Genomic DNA, 14,815 nt, shown 5'->3' with positions numbered 1-14,815 from the left:
TGATAAAATGGAAAAAAACCTAAAATGCTCATTTACATGTAATAAAAACACTACAAATTGATATGATTCTTTGCAGATGGCAGATCACTTTCCAATCATCATTTTGTTTATTTTCCAACTTATTTTAAGGAATATGTTATTCTTATTTAATGAAAATATATTTTATGAGAGAAGTTATTGCTAGATGATGCAAATATATGTGTGTATGAGGAAATTATGGGCTGGACATGGTGGCTCATGTCTGTAATCCCAACACACACTTTGTGAGGCCAAAGCTGGGGGATTGCTTGAGGTCAGGAGTTTGAGACCCACCTGGGCAACATAGGGAGACCCCATCTCTACAAAAGATTTTAAAAAAGTAGTTAGGCATGGTGGTGTGTGCCTGTAGTTCTAGATAATCTGGAGGTTGAGGCAGGAGATGACTTGAACCCAGAAGGTTGAGGATACAGTGAGCTGTGATCCCACCACTACACAACAGCCTGGGCAACAGAGACAGACCTTGTCTCTAAAACAGAAAAAAAAAGAAAAGACGTTATATGCATATTTTAACAAATGCTACTTATGTATGATGGAGCCATAGATGGAGCCAGATTTTTTTCTTTAAAATTTTCAGAATATACCAAATTCTATAGAATAAACACCAAACTTCATAATCAGAAAAATACAAAGAATGAAGAGGTTATGGTGCAGAGTGATCAGATAATGAGTATAAGCACATTGTGAACTGGCAGCTAAGGGATCTTTGCTCTCTGCTGGAGCAGTTTTTATGGAGTGGTACCAATCTGTCCCCAGTGACTGACTCCTCCCTGGGCTCCCACAACATTGTCCTCATGTGTGTCACATTCTTCTTATCTGCTTGCTGCATCTCTGAGTTTTATTTGTTGTTGTTCAGTCTTTTCATACAAGTGCAAAAAGGATGCTGGAGCAGGCTTGGTGGGAAGAGGAAGGAACCCATCAAGGGGCAGAGACACTGCCCAAGGGTGTGAAATAACATGAAGAACTTTCTGACTTCACCATGGACCCTGGAGGGGTGACCATCCAAGAGGGTGCTGTACGAAGGTTTCATAGGGAGAGTCACTCTCTTGTAGATCTGCATAGGTAAACCCTCACAGGGGAGGGCATTATGGCCAGGTTTGCAGTCTTGGAAACTAAGTTTTTAAGGAGAGGAACACAGGATCGCTGGTGTAACCCTGTGTGGGAATCACAGCTAATTGCTGATGTGCCCTAAAGGGAAAACCTGTGATTATGGTAGAGGGGAGTTGTTTCCTCGCAGCAGCAGTTTTGCCATGCATTTCCAGGCCTCACTTGATTTCAGGTCAGCGACTCTTGGGCAATCCAGAAGAAATTGTGCAAGGCAGGATGATTGAACAGTTACAGCAAATCAGCTCAAAACATATGTCAAACAAGGTGGGGCCTGAATAAATAAATACAGATGAATAGTTCACTTGACTGGAGCATACAGTGTGTTGAGGAGAGTGGCTACAAGTAGAGCTGAATCTGTGGGCTAGAAACAGACGCAAAGAGCTTGGCACATTAGCTCAAGGGTTTTGGACTTGACTTGCCTGGCAGGTGGAAGCCTTTGCAGGGAGAAAATTAAATCTAAGCAGCACTATCTATATACTGAAATAGTACCACTTTGCATTTAGGTAATATGTAGAAACTTGCAAGGTACTTTCTCATGTGTCATCTCATTTGAGTTTTATAAAAATATCCTTGAAGTAGGTGATACCACTTCTATCTTATGAATTAGGACACTGAGTCTCAGAATGGTTAAGTGACCTCTACAGATCAGCTAATGGGTGCAGAGCAGAAGGTGAACCAGGTCAGAGTTCAAGACCATGGTCATACCCACCACATCATGCTTCTCTGTTAACTTCACCTGGCACTGGGTGCATCATGAGTCCCACAGACGAAGTTTTCTAGTTTGTCTTCTGTGACAGTACTTTCAGAGTATCATGTATACCATACATTATATTTGCTTGTATGCTCTAGACATTTCTACTTCATTGCATTTTATAGGGCAACACTTCCCAAACTTGGCTACTCATTAGAATTACTGTGACATTTGATGAATACAGATTTCTAAGCTCCATCCTTTGAGATTCTGATTTAATAGGTCTAGGTTGGGTCCCAGAGATCTGTATGTTTTAAACATCTGACCATTACTATTAATTATGAGATTTCCTTCAACTTTGAAACATGCTTATTTACTATGGTTTCTGACATATCTGGCTCCTTGTGGCTCCCAATGGTAAAAAAAAATTCAAGGAACTAAAAGAGGTCTCTAGGTTTGTCTCAGAGATGGAACAGGAAGATCCTGGGAAAGCGTTTCTTGTTCTAATCTAGTCTGGGTCTAGCACTTCAGTAGCTCAAATTCATTGGCGGCAATTTGAGTCAAAAAGAGAATGTCTTTTCTTGCTGTTCTCCTGTCCACTCTGTGTGGGAGTTGAACATTAACGTGTTGCTTTCTGTCCCAACAGAACCAGCGGGAGCCTGTGTCAGGAAAGCATGTGGGAGCAGAGCTGCCAGATGTCTGAATTGCGGCTCCTCCTCCTAGGGAAATGCCGCTCGGGAAAAAGTGCCACAGGAAATGCCATTCTGGGCAAAGATGTGTTCAAGTCCAAGTTCAGTGATCAGATAGTGACCAAAATGTGCCAGAGAGAGAGTCAGGTCCTGAGAGAAAGGAAGATTGTGGTCATTGACACCCCTGACCTTTTCTCCTCAATAGCTTGTGCTGAAGACAAGCAAGGCAACATCCAACGCTGCTTGGAGCTCTCTGCCCCCAGCCTCCATGCTCTGCTCTTGGTAATTGCCATCGGCCATTTCACAAGGGAGGATGAGGAAACAGTCACGGGCATCCAACAAGTGTTTGGAGCTGAAGCCAGGAGGCACATCATTATTGTCTTCACCCGGAAGGATGATTTGGGGGATGACTTGCTGCAAGATTTCATTGAAAACAACAAATCTCTCAAGCAGTTGGTTCAAGACTGTGAGGGCCGATACTGCATTTTCAACAACAAGGCCGATAGTAAGGATGAGCGGATCACCCAGGTGTCCGATCTCCTTTGTAAGGTTGAGTGTTTGGTGAATATGAACGGAGGACCCTATCGTGTGAACTTCAAAACTGAAGGCAGCAGGTTTCAAGTAAGAATTTTGTTAATATCTTGAAAGATTTCTATGTTGCTGAATCTAGTGGGATGAAAATGGGTACAAATAAATGAAATATTGCATTGTGTGACAGAACATGGGTTTTGTTTAATAAGGTATTTATACATAATTTGCAGGATTAAGAGGTATCAGACTGTAGGGTACTTTAAGTATCAGCCTGAGGACTTTAGGCTTTGTTAGCAAATTAATGGACAAATTTAAGCCTTTATCTTACTTGTTCCCTCATATTATTCAACACAATGATTTGTTAGACTCTCTCTTCCCCTGACTTCAATATAATTGCCCTCTCCTTGTTTGTTTGTTTGTTTGTTTTTCCCTCTTTTTCTGGCTATTCCAAAGATCGCTGAGTCCTTCTCTTATCTCTGACCTCTAAAAATGAACATCCTCAGGGCTTGGTTCTGGCCTTCCTCAATTCTTTGTACTCTCTCCTCAGATGATCCCACACTTTTATGGCATTGAACTTCATCTACTACTAACAGTTTTCAAATGAGTAGTAACTCTAGTCCAAATCTGTCCTCTGAGTTCTTCTTCCTTCACACAATTGCTGCTGGAGATCTCCACTTGTCTCTTATACTTTCTCACACTTAACATGTCCACATTTTTAATTTTCTCTCTTAAATCTATAAGATTTCTCCTTCATACTTCAGAAAAGGGCTGTGATGTTCACCATGCTCTTTGTACTCACACACCCCAATGTCAGCTCTGCTACCCTGGTAGCTCTCCTTGGAGAGCCAAGAAATCATCAGGTCTTGCGGGATCAGTATACCCAGAATCCACCTGCTTCTCTCCATCCCACTCCCACCACCTGGTCCAAGCCTACATCATTTCTTGCCTATACTATTTTAACGTAATTATTTTCTCCTCATGTATTCTTGGGCTTTATCCCGCAATCCATCTCACACATTACAGCCAGGGTGAGATTTTATTTAAGCTTTTGACGTGAAAGGAAAATGTATTTGTAACTAAGGAAGACACAAAAATGCAGTCTTGTGCCTTAGAGGTGCTTACACTTCAACTGGAGTGGCTGATGCATAAGAAACAAAGCACTCCCGGCTGAGTGTGAGGGGCATGCTAGCACAGAGGATTCGGCAAGGGGAAGCCCCAGAGGGTGTACAGCAGACACATGCTGAGCCCAGGGGACATTCAGGTCAGAGAGAGACTGTTCAGAGGGAAGAGTAATAAGCCCAAGCAGCATAGAAATAAGAGGGAAATCATTTACTGAATGCCCATTAAATTCCAGACACAGACGTGAATTAATTAAGCCCTCGTGACAACCCTATGGAGAGATGCTCTACACATGAGGAAACTGAGGCTCAAGAGAGCTGACGACACTTGCTCTCTTATCTCCTAGCCTGAGTGCTCCCTCCTCTGTGACAATCTGTCTCTTCCTTGAGGGCTGCATGGAACAGGGATGTCAGTAGAGAGAAGAATGGGCATGTAGTAAGTTTCCTACAATGAAACCCTCTTGTTTAACATAGTCCAGTGACTTCCTGCTGATCGTAAGGTAAAGTTCAGAATCCTCAATGTGGCTTGACTCCTTGCCCTGTGCTCTGCTGTCTATGCCTTGGCCCTGCTGGCCTTCCTGTTTTCCCCTGAGTTACACTCACATCCACTCCTGAGTCTCAAGCCTGCGATTCTCTCTGCACTGACTCTTCCTCTCCCCCCTCCCACCCTGTACCAGGTTTCCTTTTATTTCTCCATCTGCATCAGCTAAAAGTCACTTCCTCAGGGAGTCCTCCCTGACCATCCTGGCTCTCAGGCCTTGGAATGAGCCCCACAGTTTCCTTTCCTCATGGCAATGTCACCACCATATCAAGTGATTTCACTGGTTGTCTCCCTACCAACTCCATGAGGGCAGAAGAAATCATAACTGTAGTTTTGTTGACTACAGCATCTTAGTTTTGTCTTCTGTAAAGCAGAGATAATAATCACATGTATGTCAGGAATTGCTCTGAGAATTAAATGAAATGCTTACAAAGTTGTTAACAAATGCTTGAAACTTGGTAGGTGTTCAGTAATTATGCTGTTATTATTATGATTATGAAAATGCCTGAGGATTAAATAAATTAAGGAATCATTAAGAACTTTAACAACCCAGAGACTGAGTCAGAGCCATAGTTTGAGGACTCTATGCCCTGGAAATAAAAAAAAAAAAATTAGTATAAATAAAGATAGATGTACAAGAATAGTTAGCACAACATCATTTGAAACAGTAAAACCAGAAATAACCTGAAGATTGATCAATCAAAAGATGGTTACATCAGTTATGCATGTCCGTACTATGGAATAAATTCTATCTACTTAAAGAATGATGTAGTTCTATCTATATTGACTTTTGCAGATGTACAGAATGCATTGTTAAGCAGATTATAGAACGAATAACTTAATAAGTCTCCATATGTTCATGTATGCTTGTACGTATTTGTATGAACATAGAAAAAGAGAGAAGGATATATACCAGTTAACAACTGTTACTTTTCTGGTGGAGTGGGAATGCAAAGATCATTAATTTTTATATTATGGGCATTTACCTCGTAACGATCTTTTGCATTTGGAGAACATTAAAGAATTTGAACTGGGCTATGTAAGGTTAAAGAAATCTGATAATGACAGCTAAATAGAGAGGATGCAGGGAGAGGGATGGTTGAGGGTATCAATGATATTGGGCAAAGCCAGGCAAGAAAGCAGAGGAAAGGTTTCCTTGGCTGGCATGAAGGTTTAACAAAGATAAGGTTAAAACGAAGTCTAGGAAGCTTCTAAGACTAGCAGGTTCATCGAGATTGCATACTGTTTTTTCACCTCCTTTCTTGATTCCACAACAATAAATATTTTGGAACTAAGTATAAGGATTCCCCAGGCAGGAGAAGGGGATGTCAGTTATGTGTTTGGTTCTCTATCCTGTTGTCTCCATTGGCCAGACTTGGCGGGGTGGGGACAGGATTCCAAATTATATTGGACAATTAACCCCAGGTTAGAAGAAGCTTCCTTCCCATACTGGGAGTAGTGAGGGAAGGAGACATTGGAAACATCACCTTCTCCGAGAACCAGTCATAGCAGCCTCAGGGGATCTAAGGATCCAATGCCATTGTGGACAGGTCCACAAAGAGCAACAAAGACCATGACCAGGGCCTTGATTTGACCACATCTGACTCAACAGATCACTCTGCCCCCCCCCCTTTTTTTTTTAAGTTTGTGGAAGATGAAGTTTTAGATCTGTGTGCACTATTTTGTTCCTTTATTTTCTAGGATTGTGTAAATGAAGCTGCATCTCAAGAGGGAGACAAGCCACATGGTAAGTTGATCTTTAAGAAACATTAAGCTCACGCTTGTATTCTTTTGAATGCATTCTGCAGCCAAAGTGAAGCGGAAACATTATCCATATAAACCAGAACAAAAATTCACCCTGGGGACCTAGCTGAGGTTGGTTCCCGCAACCTGTCCCCCAGGAAACTCCTAACACTTGTGAGTAGGTATAGCACCAGCAAAGTTCCTGGTCCCAGCGAGGGTGTCCTTGGACTTTTCTGAAGGGTTACAGAGCTGGGCTTGCCTCTTGTGTCTTCTTTCCTAACTCAGACTCTTCTTTTTGGCCTTGGATCCGGCCCTACCCAAGTTTTGACTCCTCTTAGGAAAGCAGAAATCGCTCCTTCATGGACAACACCAACTTGGAGAATTCTCTGATGGGGTGCAGTATTCACGTGACGATTGCCAGTAATGATAGATCCTGCACATCTGCATAAGTCAATATGTATAGATCTACCTTTTTCTATTTAGTAGATGCAGTTCGTTTCACAACGTGGACACACACAACCAATGCAACCATGCCTTTACTGATGGATTTGTGGGTTATTTCTGGGTCAGCCCTGTGAGAGCTCTGAGTATCCAGTCACGAATAAGATAGATAAGATCCTTTTCCTCGTGAAAATCTCCCAAATAATAAAATCATAATTTTAATAGTATTGATAATAATTGCAGCTGAGGCTGGGTGCATTGGCTCATGCCTGTAATCCCAGCACTTTGGGAGGCCCAGTGGGTGGAACACTTGACGCCAGGAGTTCTAGACCAGCTTGGCCAACATGGCAAAACTCTGTCTCTACTAAAAATACAAAAATTAGCCAGGCATGGTGGTGCATGCCTGTCGTCTCAGCTACTCGGGAGGCTGAGACATGAGAATCACTTGAATCTGGGAGCACAAGGTTGCAGTAGCTGAGATCATGCCACTGCGCTCCAGTCTGGGCAACAGAGCAAGACCCTGTCTCAAAAAAAAAACCAAAAATTGCAGCTGACATTATGTCCTGGGAAATAACTTTTATATACATGTAATTCAATCTTCATAGCATATTCATATATAATCCTCTTAAAATACACAGTTCAATTCTCATCTTGTAAAGAAGATGTTGTGAGCCTCATCCTCATTTCACAGCTGAGTGCACTCAGCCAGAAATACGTGTACTCAGGCAGAAGGGTTTCAAAATTCTGGCAATGACCTTTGGCCAAGACCCCCCGGAACACACATGTGACTGAACAAAAGTGCCTTTATTGACCTGTGGCAGTGAGGGCCCAGCACACCATGGGGAGTCACAGGGATGTCAGAAAGACGGGGCTGGGAAGGACTTTTTATAGGATGTGGGCTCCTGTTAGATGATTTTGAGGAAGGTTCCGGGAAGTGGGACTTTGCTCCGGGATGGATGCTCTTAGGAAGTGGGGGGTAGTTCCACAATGAAGTGTTTGAATAATTCTTCTGTCTAAAGTGACAAGGGTGGAGCGAGGCTACAGCTATCAGGAGGAAGCTGTCATCTATTTAGCCAGGGCAGGGGACGTTTAGGCAATGCTGTTGTTTTTGTGTGCTCAGACATGATTGTAGAGTGGTTGTGGAAGACACGAGTCTTCCACAGACTTGTGTCTGATTTTCTGCAATACTGTGGATGAGAGACAGGAGGGTGCCATGGCCTTGCTGTGGAGGCCAGACCAGCTCCTGGCTCTCAAGGGTTACTTATTATACCTTCTCACTCCTACTTTTAACCACTGCACTGTATGGTCTCTCCAAATTGAAGAGAGTCCATATTGGAAATAAATATAAAATTATTATTTTGGTAAGAATAGAGGAATTACACATGGCAGCTAATTTGTATGGTTTTGCAGGGAGCAATTTAGGTGAAGGTCTCTTGAAGAAGTTGTATTTGCACAGGAACCCAATTAGCCAGCAGGAGTTAGGACGGGAGGCAAAGAAAGTGCTATCATATGGGCAAAAGTCCTGAAGGCTGTAAAGGAAGGGGGTGGGGAGTGTGAGGGAGGGAGGGGTGCTTCCAGGCCTGACTCAAGTTCCTCCTTACCTGTGAAGCCTTCCATGCACACTTCCGTAACAGTCAGGTCCTAAGGGCTTTACAGGTGCTGTTTCCTTTAGTCTTTTGAACCTCAGTGTGGGCATTAGATTCCCGTTCTACCAACATGGAAACAGATTCGCAAAGCAGTAAGTTTTCCAAGGCAACACAGCAAGGGCCTTTGATGCTGTGTCCATCCCACCTTCCCAACTTGCTGCTCAGACCCTTCCCATGAAGGCTGTTGATGACTCAGCCTCAGAGAAAGCTCTCTGCAGTTGCTGACTCTCCCTTTTGCTCAGTACATGGGTCTGCTGTTGATGCTGCCTCAGCCAGGGGATGTGTGGAGAGATAGTTGTAGGGTGCAGGTTTGCAGGTTTTTACAGCAATTTATTGAGGTACGATTTACACAGAGTAAAATGCACAAATCTTAAGTAAACAGCTTGATACCTTTTTCTATATCTATATGTATGGGGTCCCCATCTAGATAAAGCTATAGAGCATTTCCATCTTCTTAGAGATTCTTACTGCCCCTCACCAAAGAGAAACACTGTCCAGACTTCTATCAACATAGATTAATTTGGTCTGTTCTTCAACTTCAGATTGTAGAATCACATAGTATGCAGTTTTTGTGTCTTGCTTCTTTTACTTAGTGTGTTTTTTGAGATCCATCTATATTGCATATCACTAGTTCACCTTTTTTTTTTTTAAATTGCTGAGCGTATTTGATTTTATAACACCAAGGGGCATTTGAAAATCAGATTCTCCCTGCTCCTGCCTTAGCCTTTGGTAAGTACTTACCTTTGGTAAGTACTTACCTTTGGTAGGTCCCAGTACTTACCTTTGATAACAAAATGAGGGGAACCCTGAGGACCAAGATCAATGAAGGCCAAAGTTGGCATGTTCGTGTTCCTGGGGAATCTTAAGCTCCATGAATATCTTTTAGTTCACTCCTGCCCCTGTTTGTGGCTTTTACCTCGATGGAGAGCCTCTGGCCAAGAGTAGAGTTCTGCTGGTTTACAGTGTTGTTGCCATTCTCTATACAAGTTGGCCGGGATGAGAAATCATAAAACCTGCCCACATCCATATTCAACTGCAGGAAGAGACTCTGAACCTGTCCATTTGTCCCACAGGCCCAAGGGAGAGGCAGCTGCAGTCCACAGGACCCGAGCAGGATCTGGGGACATCAGAACTGACAGTTCTCCTCGTGGGGAAACGCGGTGCTGGAAAAAGTGCAGCAGGAAACAGCATTCTGGGGAGGCGGGCCTTTCAGACCGGATTTAGTGAGCGGTCAGTAACCCAGAGCTTCTCGTCTGAGAGCAGAAGCTGGAGAAAAAAGAAAGTTTTGATCATTGATACTCCGGACATCTCAACTTTAAAGAACATTGGCTCAGAAGTTAGAAAACACATCTGTACAGGCCCCCATGCCTTCCTGCTGGTGACACCACTGGGCTTTTACACTAAGAATGATGAGGCAGTGCTGAACACCATCCAAAGCAGTTTTGGAGAAAAATTCTTTGAGTACATGGTCATACTCTTTACCAGGAAAGAAGATTTAGGGGATCAGGATCTAGATACAGTCTTAAGAAGGAGCAGTGAAACTCCCCATAGTCTCATTCAGAAATGTAAAAACAGATACATTGCCTTCAACTACCGGGCAACAGGAGAAGAAGAGCAAAGGCAGGTGGACGAGCTCCTGGAAAAAATTGAGAGCATGGTGCATCAGAATGGGAACAAGCATTGTGTTTTCAGAGAAAAAGGTAAAACTGTGAATAGAATATATATTTTTTATGTATCATTTAAAAATAAGTATAAAATATACAATAACTTTTTATTTTCTAAAAGGCATAGAGAAGATAAAAAGGACAGGTCTTCTGTTTCTGTGTTAATTTGCTTAGGATGACAGCCTCCAGCTCTATCTATGTTACTGCAAAGGACAGGATTTCATTCTTTTTTTATGGCTGCCTATTATTCTATGGTGCATATGTACCTGTACCTAAACTAAAAGTTGAATTACAAAAGAAAAGAAATTGAAACTGGCAGAAAAATAAAGGAAGGACAGGTCTGTTCTATTCACTAACTCTTTTCTCTCTCTTTGCTTCTCAAATTGTACCGAAGTTAGAGCCTTTCCATGTGCATTCTCTTGAACTGATCTTTAATTTTTTCATGATCCCTACTATCTCTTCCACTGGATGATGTGGGTCTTGAGGAACGGAGCTGATGCTTTCCAACCCTTTGTTTCCCCACAGTGTACTGTTGCCCAGAGCTTGGCACACTGCTCTTTTTACTACTTAAGAAGGACTCCTCACCCACTTAGTGTTACATGTTCAGTTTACCTATGCTGAGGTCCTTCCCATTCTTACTCATCCGGTTTTTTTCCTGCTTCAAACACCCTCATCCAGGAAGAGTATAAAACCCAAAGGAGCATATCTTCTTATTGAACCCTCCTTTAGAAGTACAGATATGTGGGAAATTCAGGAGAGGCTGTGTGTAGAAAACCCAATTTGAAACAGGTTTTAGAGAATGAGTAGGGATTAAATGGCTGAGCAGAAAGCTGGAAGATATTCCAGAGAGTACACCAGCAATCTGAAGCAAAGATGTCAGGTTAAGCATGTCACTTGTTAGGGGACAAAAAAGAATAATCTTGGTGGAGATGGGGGTTCACATCTCTAAAGGAAATCTTCCAAGAACGTTGAAGATTAAGACATTGAATATTAAGAATATTGAATTAGAGAATATGGGATGGGGAGTGAGGTCGGATTTCAGAGGTATATGAGAATCATACCCTCTGTAGGTACAGAAGTAGGGACTGAAATATATGACAAATATGGGAGTGTTGGAAGATTAAGCTATTGTTTATCTGCTGAGCATAACTATGAAGTTGAAGGTTCAGGATAAACAGGTTAATAATTTCCCCTTGAAGGAAGAGCATGAGATGTGCTTTCTTCCTCCTTTGCATTGAAGTAGATATTAGCTATTTGATATGAAATTCATAATGGAAGAGAACTATGAAGAGACTTGAATGAGCACTGGACTGTCACAGTGCAAGTGCAAAAGCATAAGGACAATCTGCAAAGAACACATATTGTAAGGTCTCTATGCATCTGTAAATTCCATTTATAGGGAAATTCTTTCTCTTTCTCCATCATGGACACCACACACCCAATAGTGTTAGTGGATATTCATTATTATAACCATGCAGTTTCTTTGACTCATCAGTGAAAGGCAATTAAGTTCAATGTGGTTTCAATGAGAAATGAATTTTTATATAACTAAGGAAACTGGTAATCTATCAGTGGTATGTAGAGTTCCTTTTTCATGAAAGTCAATTTTACAGAATAATTCTTTAAATACTGTAAGGAGATGTTGCTATAGTTAGCAGTAGTTGGGAGTGAGAAGATGTAGTTGTAACAGGAACAGAAGACAAAGGGATAAGATGTGTACACGGGACCTGGCTGAGGGAAGTAGAGAGTAAGAAGGTCAGGGGGCACTCACAGGTGCCAGGGAGTCTGGAAGGTGCTGCAAAAAGGGAGCAGAGCCAATTCAGTGATAGGAACAGTGCCACATTGGTGGATGAACCCTGGATGGAGACTGTAGTCCAAGTCCTGCCGTGAGTCCACAGACTAAGCGAACTGGTTCAAGTCATTCCCGTGTTTGGAGATCCCCCTGCTTGGGTGAGAAGGAGGCCTTGATGCTGTTTGAGCATCCTGTTTGTTTTAGTGATATAATGTTGCTTCATGGGATAACTTTAAAATCCAATTTCAGATCAGCCCATGGTCACGAATCTTTCCCACTTTCCTTTGACAGAAACCCTGAGCATTGTCCTCGTGGGGAGAAGTGGGACTGGGAAGAGTGCGACCGGGAACTCTATCCTGGGGAGCCTCATCTTCACCTCTCAGCTCCGGGCCCAGCCGGTCACCAAGACCAGCCAGAGTGGCAGAAGGACCTGGGACGGACAGGAGGTGGTGGTTGTGGACACTCCTTCCTTCGACCAGATGCTGAATGTCGAAAAGGACCCATCCCAGTTAGAAGAGGAGGTCAAGCGCTGTTTGTCCTGCTGTGAAAAAGGGGACACATTTTTTGTCCTGGTGTTCCAGCTGGGACGATTCACTGAAGAGGACAAAACAGCGGTGGCACAACTGGAGGCCATCTTTGGAGCAGACTTTATGAAATACACGATTGTGCTGTTCACCCGGAAGGAAGACCTAGGGACAGGGAAGTTGGAAGACTTCGTCGGGAACTCAGATAACAAAGCCCTTAAGAACATTATTAAAAAGTGTGAGCGGCGTTATTGTGCTTTTAACAACAAAGAAACTGGCCAGGCCCAGGAAACCCAGGTGAAAGCTCTTTTAACAATGGTCAATAATCTGAGAAAGAAAAGTGGGTGGTCCGGGTATCCCCATACACAGGAGAACGTCAGCAAACTAACCAAAAATGTCCAGGAAATGTCCCAAGCCAAAAAACTCCTTAAAAATTTAAAAGATAAGTTACCATAGGTAACCGAAGTGCCTGGGATCTCTTCAGTTAGAGACACCCTTAGGTTGGGGGGAGGGGCGGGACATGGTATGACTTGTGGGAAGGGAAGAGGGTTCATGGCTTTAAGGGCCTGAGAGGCAAATACATCCCGCCTTGTGATGTATCAGCTATTGATAGATAAATAAATTGCAGGCGGGGGTGAATAGTAGGGGATTATAATGGAGAGAGAAGATACAAGTTGGGGAAATCTGGAAAAAGGTTTCAGACATTAGGCTGATAATAAGAGGTAGAATCAAGTCACAAGAATCACCTCACCTGTGTAGGTAGGTTGGAATCAGGATAGACACTGTGATCAAGGCTGAGGCCACCTGGCATCAGAATATAGATAGTCATGCAACAACTCGGGGGATCCAGATACATGAGACCAGGGCAGCGTTCAGCACACTCCTGGGCATGGCAGAAGTGGGCAGTAGACTCCAGAGGGCCTCTCTGTTGTCCAGGGCTGTTGGCTCCCTGAGCTCTCCCGTCTCCTTTGGGATGTGACTCAGAGCTAGAGTGTTCCTTTCTTCACATGGTAGCTATTCCTTACTGCTCTTTACATTCCACGCCTAGGTGTGAAGTGGGACATAGTCTCCTCTTGCTGGCTGTCCCTGAGGAAACAGACATGAGTCATGGAGGTTCTGAATGATTTTATTGCTAATTATCACAGTGACAGAGACTAGAACAGAAATTTGAAGCACAGTAAGATTGCCAAAATCAGAGAATCTTGCGAAGTTCTATAATTCTAAGTGTTGTTCTAGATTTCCTCTAGAGAAGGTTAATTGGAATCTCCATTGCGTTTCTCTTTCTCCCTCTCTTTCTGCTGAGGTTAGGAAACAGGTTAAAACTCAGAGAACTCCAATAATAATGGTTTAAAAACATCAGGGGCTTCCTGTATCTCATGTCAGGAAGCCAAGGAGTAGGCAGTCTGGGTCTGTGGGTGTCAACATCCCAGTTTTGTTCTATCTTTCTGTCCCACCTGCACTGGGATGTGGCTTCTACACTCGAGTTTGCTTCTTGGTTTCAAGACAGTGGTGTTCTTTCCATGGCTGAGCAGATTATTTTGAGAGATGGGTGATATGTGAAGAGAAATCTGGAACCTTCTTCTGGGTAGATATAGGGTAAGATGTTTTAAATGTTGAGCACTTTGTACATCGTTTGAGGGCATAATCTTTGTCATCCATTTTCTTCCCCTCGACAATATCAGGTTACTGTCAACATTAATCCATTTAAAAGAGCATGGACCGTTGCCATTAATACTTTTGGATTCCATATAACCCTTAACATGATAACTTCTAGAAAATGTGTGTGCCATGGACACAAAGAAGGGAACAATAGACACCAGGGTTTACTTGAGGGTGGAGGGTGAGAGGAGGGTGAAGATTGAAAAACTGCCTATTTGGTGTTATGCTGGTTTCCTGGGTGACAAAATTACCTGTACACCACACCCTTGTGACACACAACTTACCCATGTAACAAACCTGTGCATGTACCCCTTGAACCTGAAATAAAAGTTGGAAAGTAAAAAAAAAGTGTGTAAATATATTTAGTTGAATCAAATAATAAAGACGAATCAGATTATGAATTCATATTCTCTTTCTGATTTCTATTTTTCTGATTTAGGGAAGGAGCATACCTTCATGAAGAAACAATTGAGATGTTTAGATGCCTTGATTCAGGCGAAGTTTTTGTATTTTTGGTGCCTGAGGACATTTATTTAGACTGGGTGACAGCCATTTGGGTGGCAGGTCCCAGACAGCTCAGTTATCTTTCACTCTGGACATCTTACTATAGCAAGGACAAATAAATGTAACCAG

The 14,815-nt window shown here is 42.7% G+C and overlaps 1 protein-coding gene across 2 annotated transcripts in view; it reads left to right on the top strand.

Annotated features, from left to right (window-relative positions):
* Positions 1 to 14,587, top strand: part of GIMAP8 (GTPase, IMAP family member 8) — a 33,002-nt gene extending 18,415 nt beyond the window's left edge. For both annotated transcript variants that reach the window (XM_003896842.5, XM_009204189.4), the window contains exons 2-5: positions 2,481 to 3,144; positions 6,415 to 6,460; positions 9,617 to 10,243; positions 12,291 to 14,587. In XM_003896842.5, the coding sequence (XP_003896891.3) occupies positions 2,509 to 3,144; positions 6,415 to 6,460; positions 9,617 to 10,243; positions 12,291 to 12,979 (1,998 nt within the window). In that variant the 5' untranslated portion in view covers positions 2,481 to 2,508 and the 3' untranslated portion in view covers positions 12,980 to 14,587. The remainder of the gene's footprint in view (positions 1 to 2,480; positions 3,145 to 6,414; positions 6,461 to 9,616; positions 10,244 to 12,290) is intronic.
* Positions 14,588 to 14,815: the final 228 nt, after the last annotated feature.

The sequence above is a fragment of the Papio anubis genome, chromosome 4, assembly GCF_008728515.1.
Source record: "Papio anubis isolate 15944 chromosome 4, Panubis1.0, whole genome shotgun sequence".
NCBI lineage: Eukaryota > Metazoa > Chordata > Mammalia > Primates > Cercopithecidae > Papio > Papio anubis.
The sequence above is the reverse complement of the archived record's forward strand: the minus strand, read 5'-3'. Positions and strand labels throughout refer to the sequence as shown.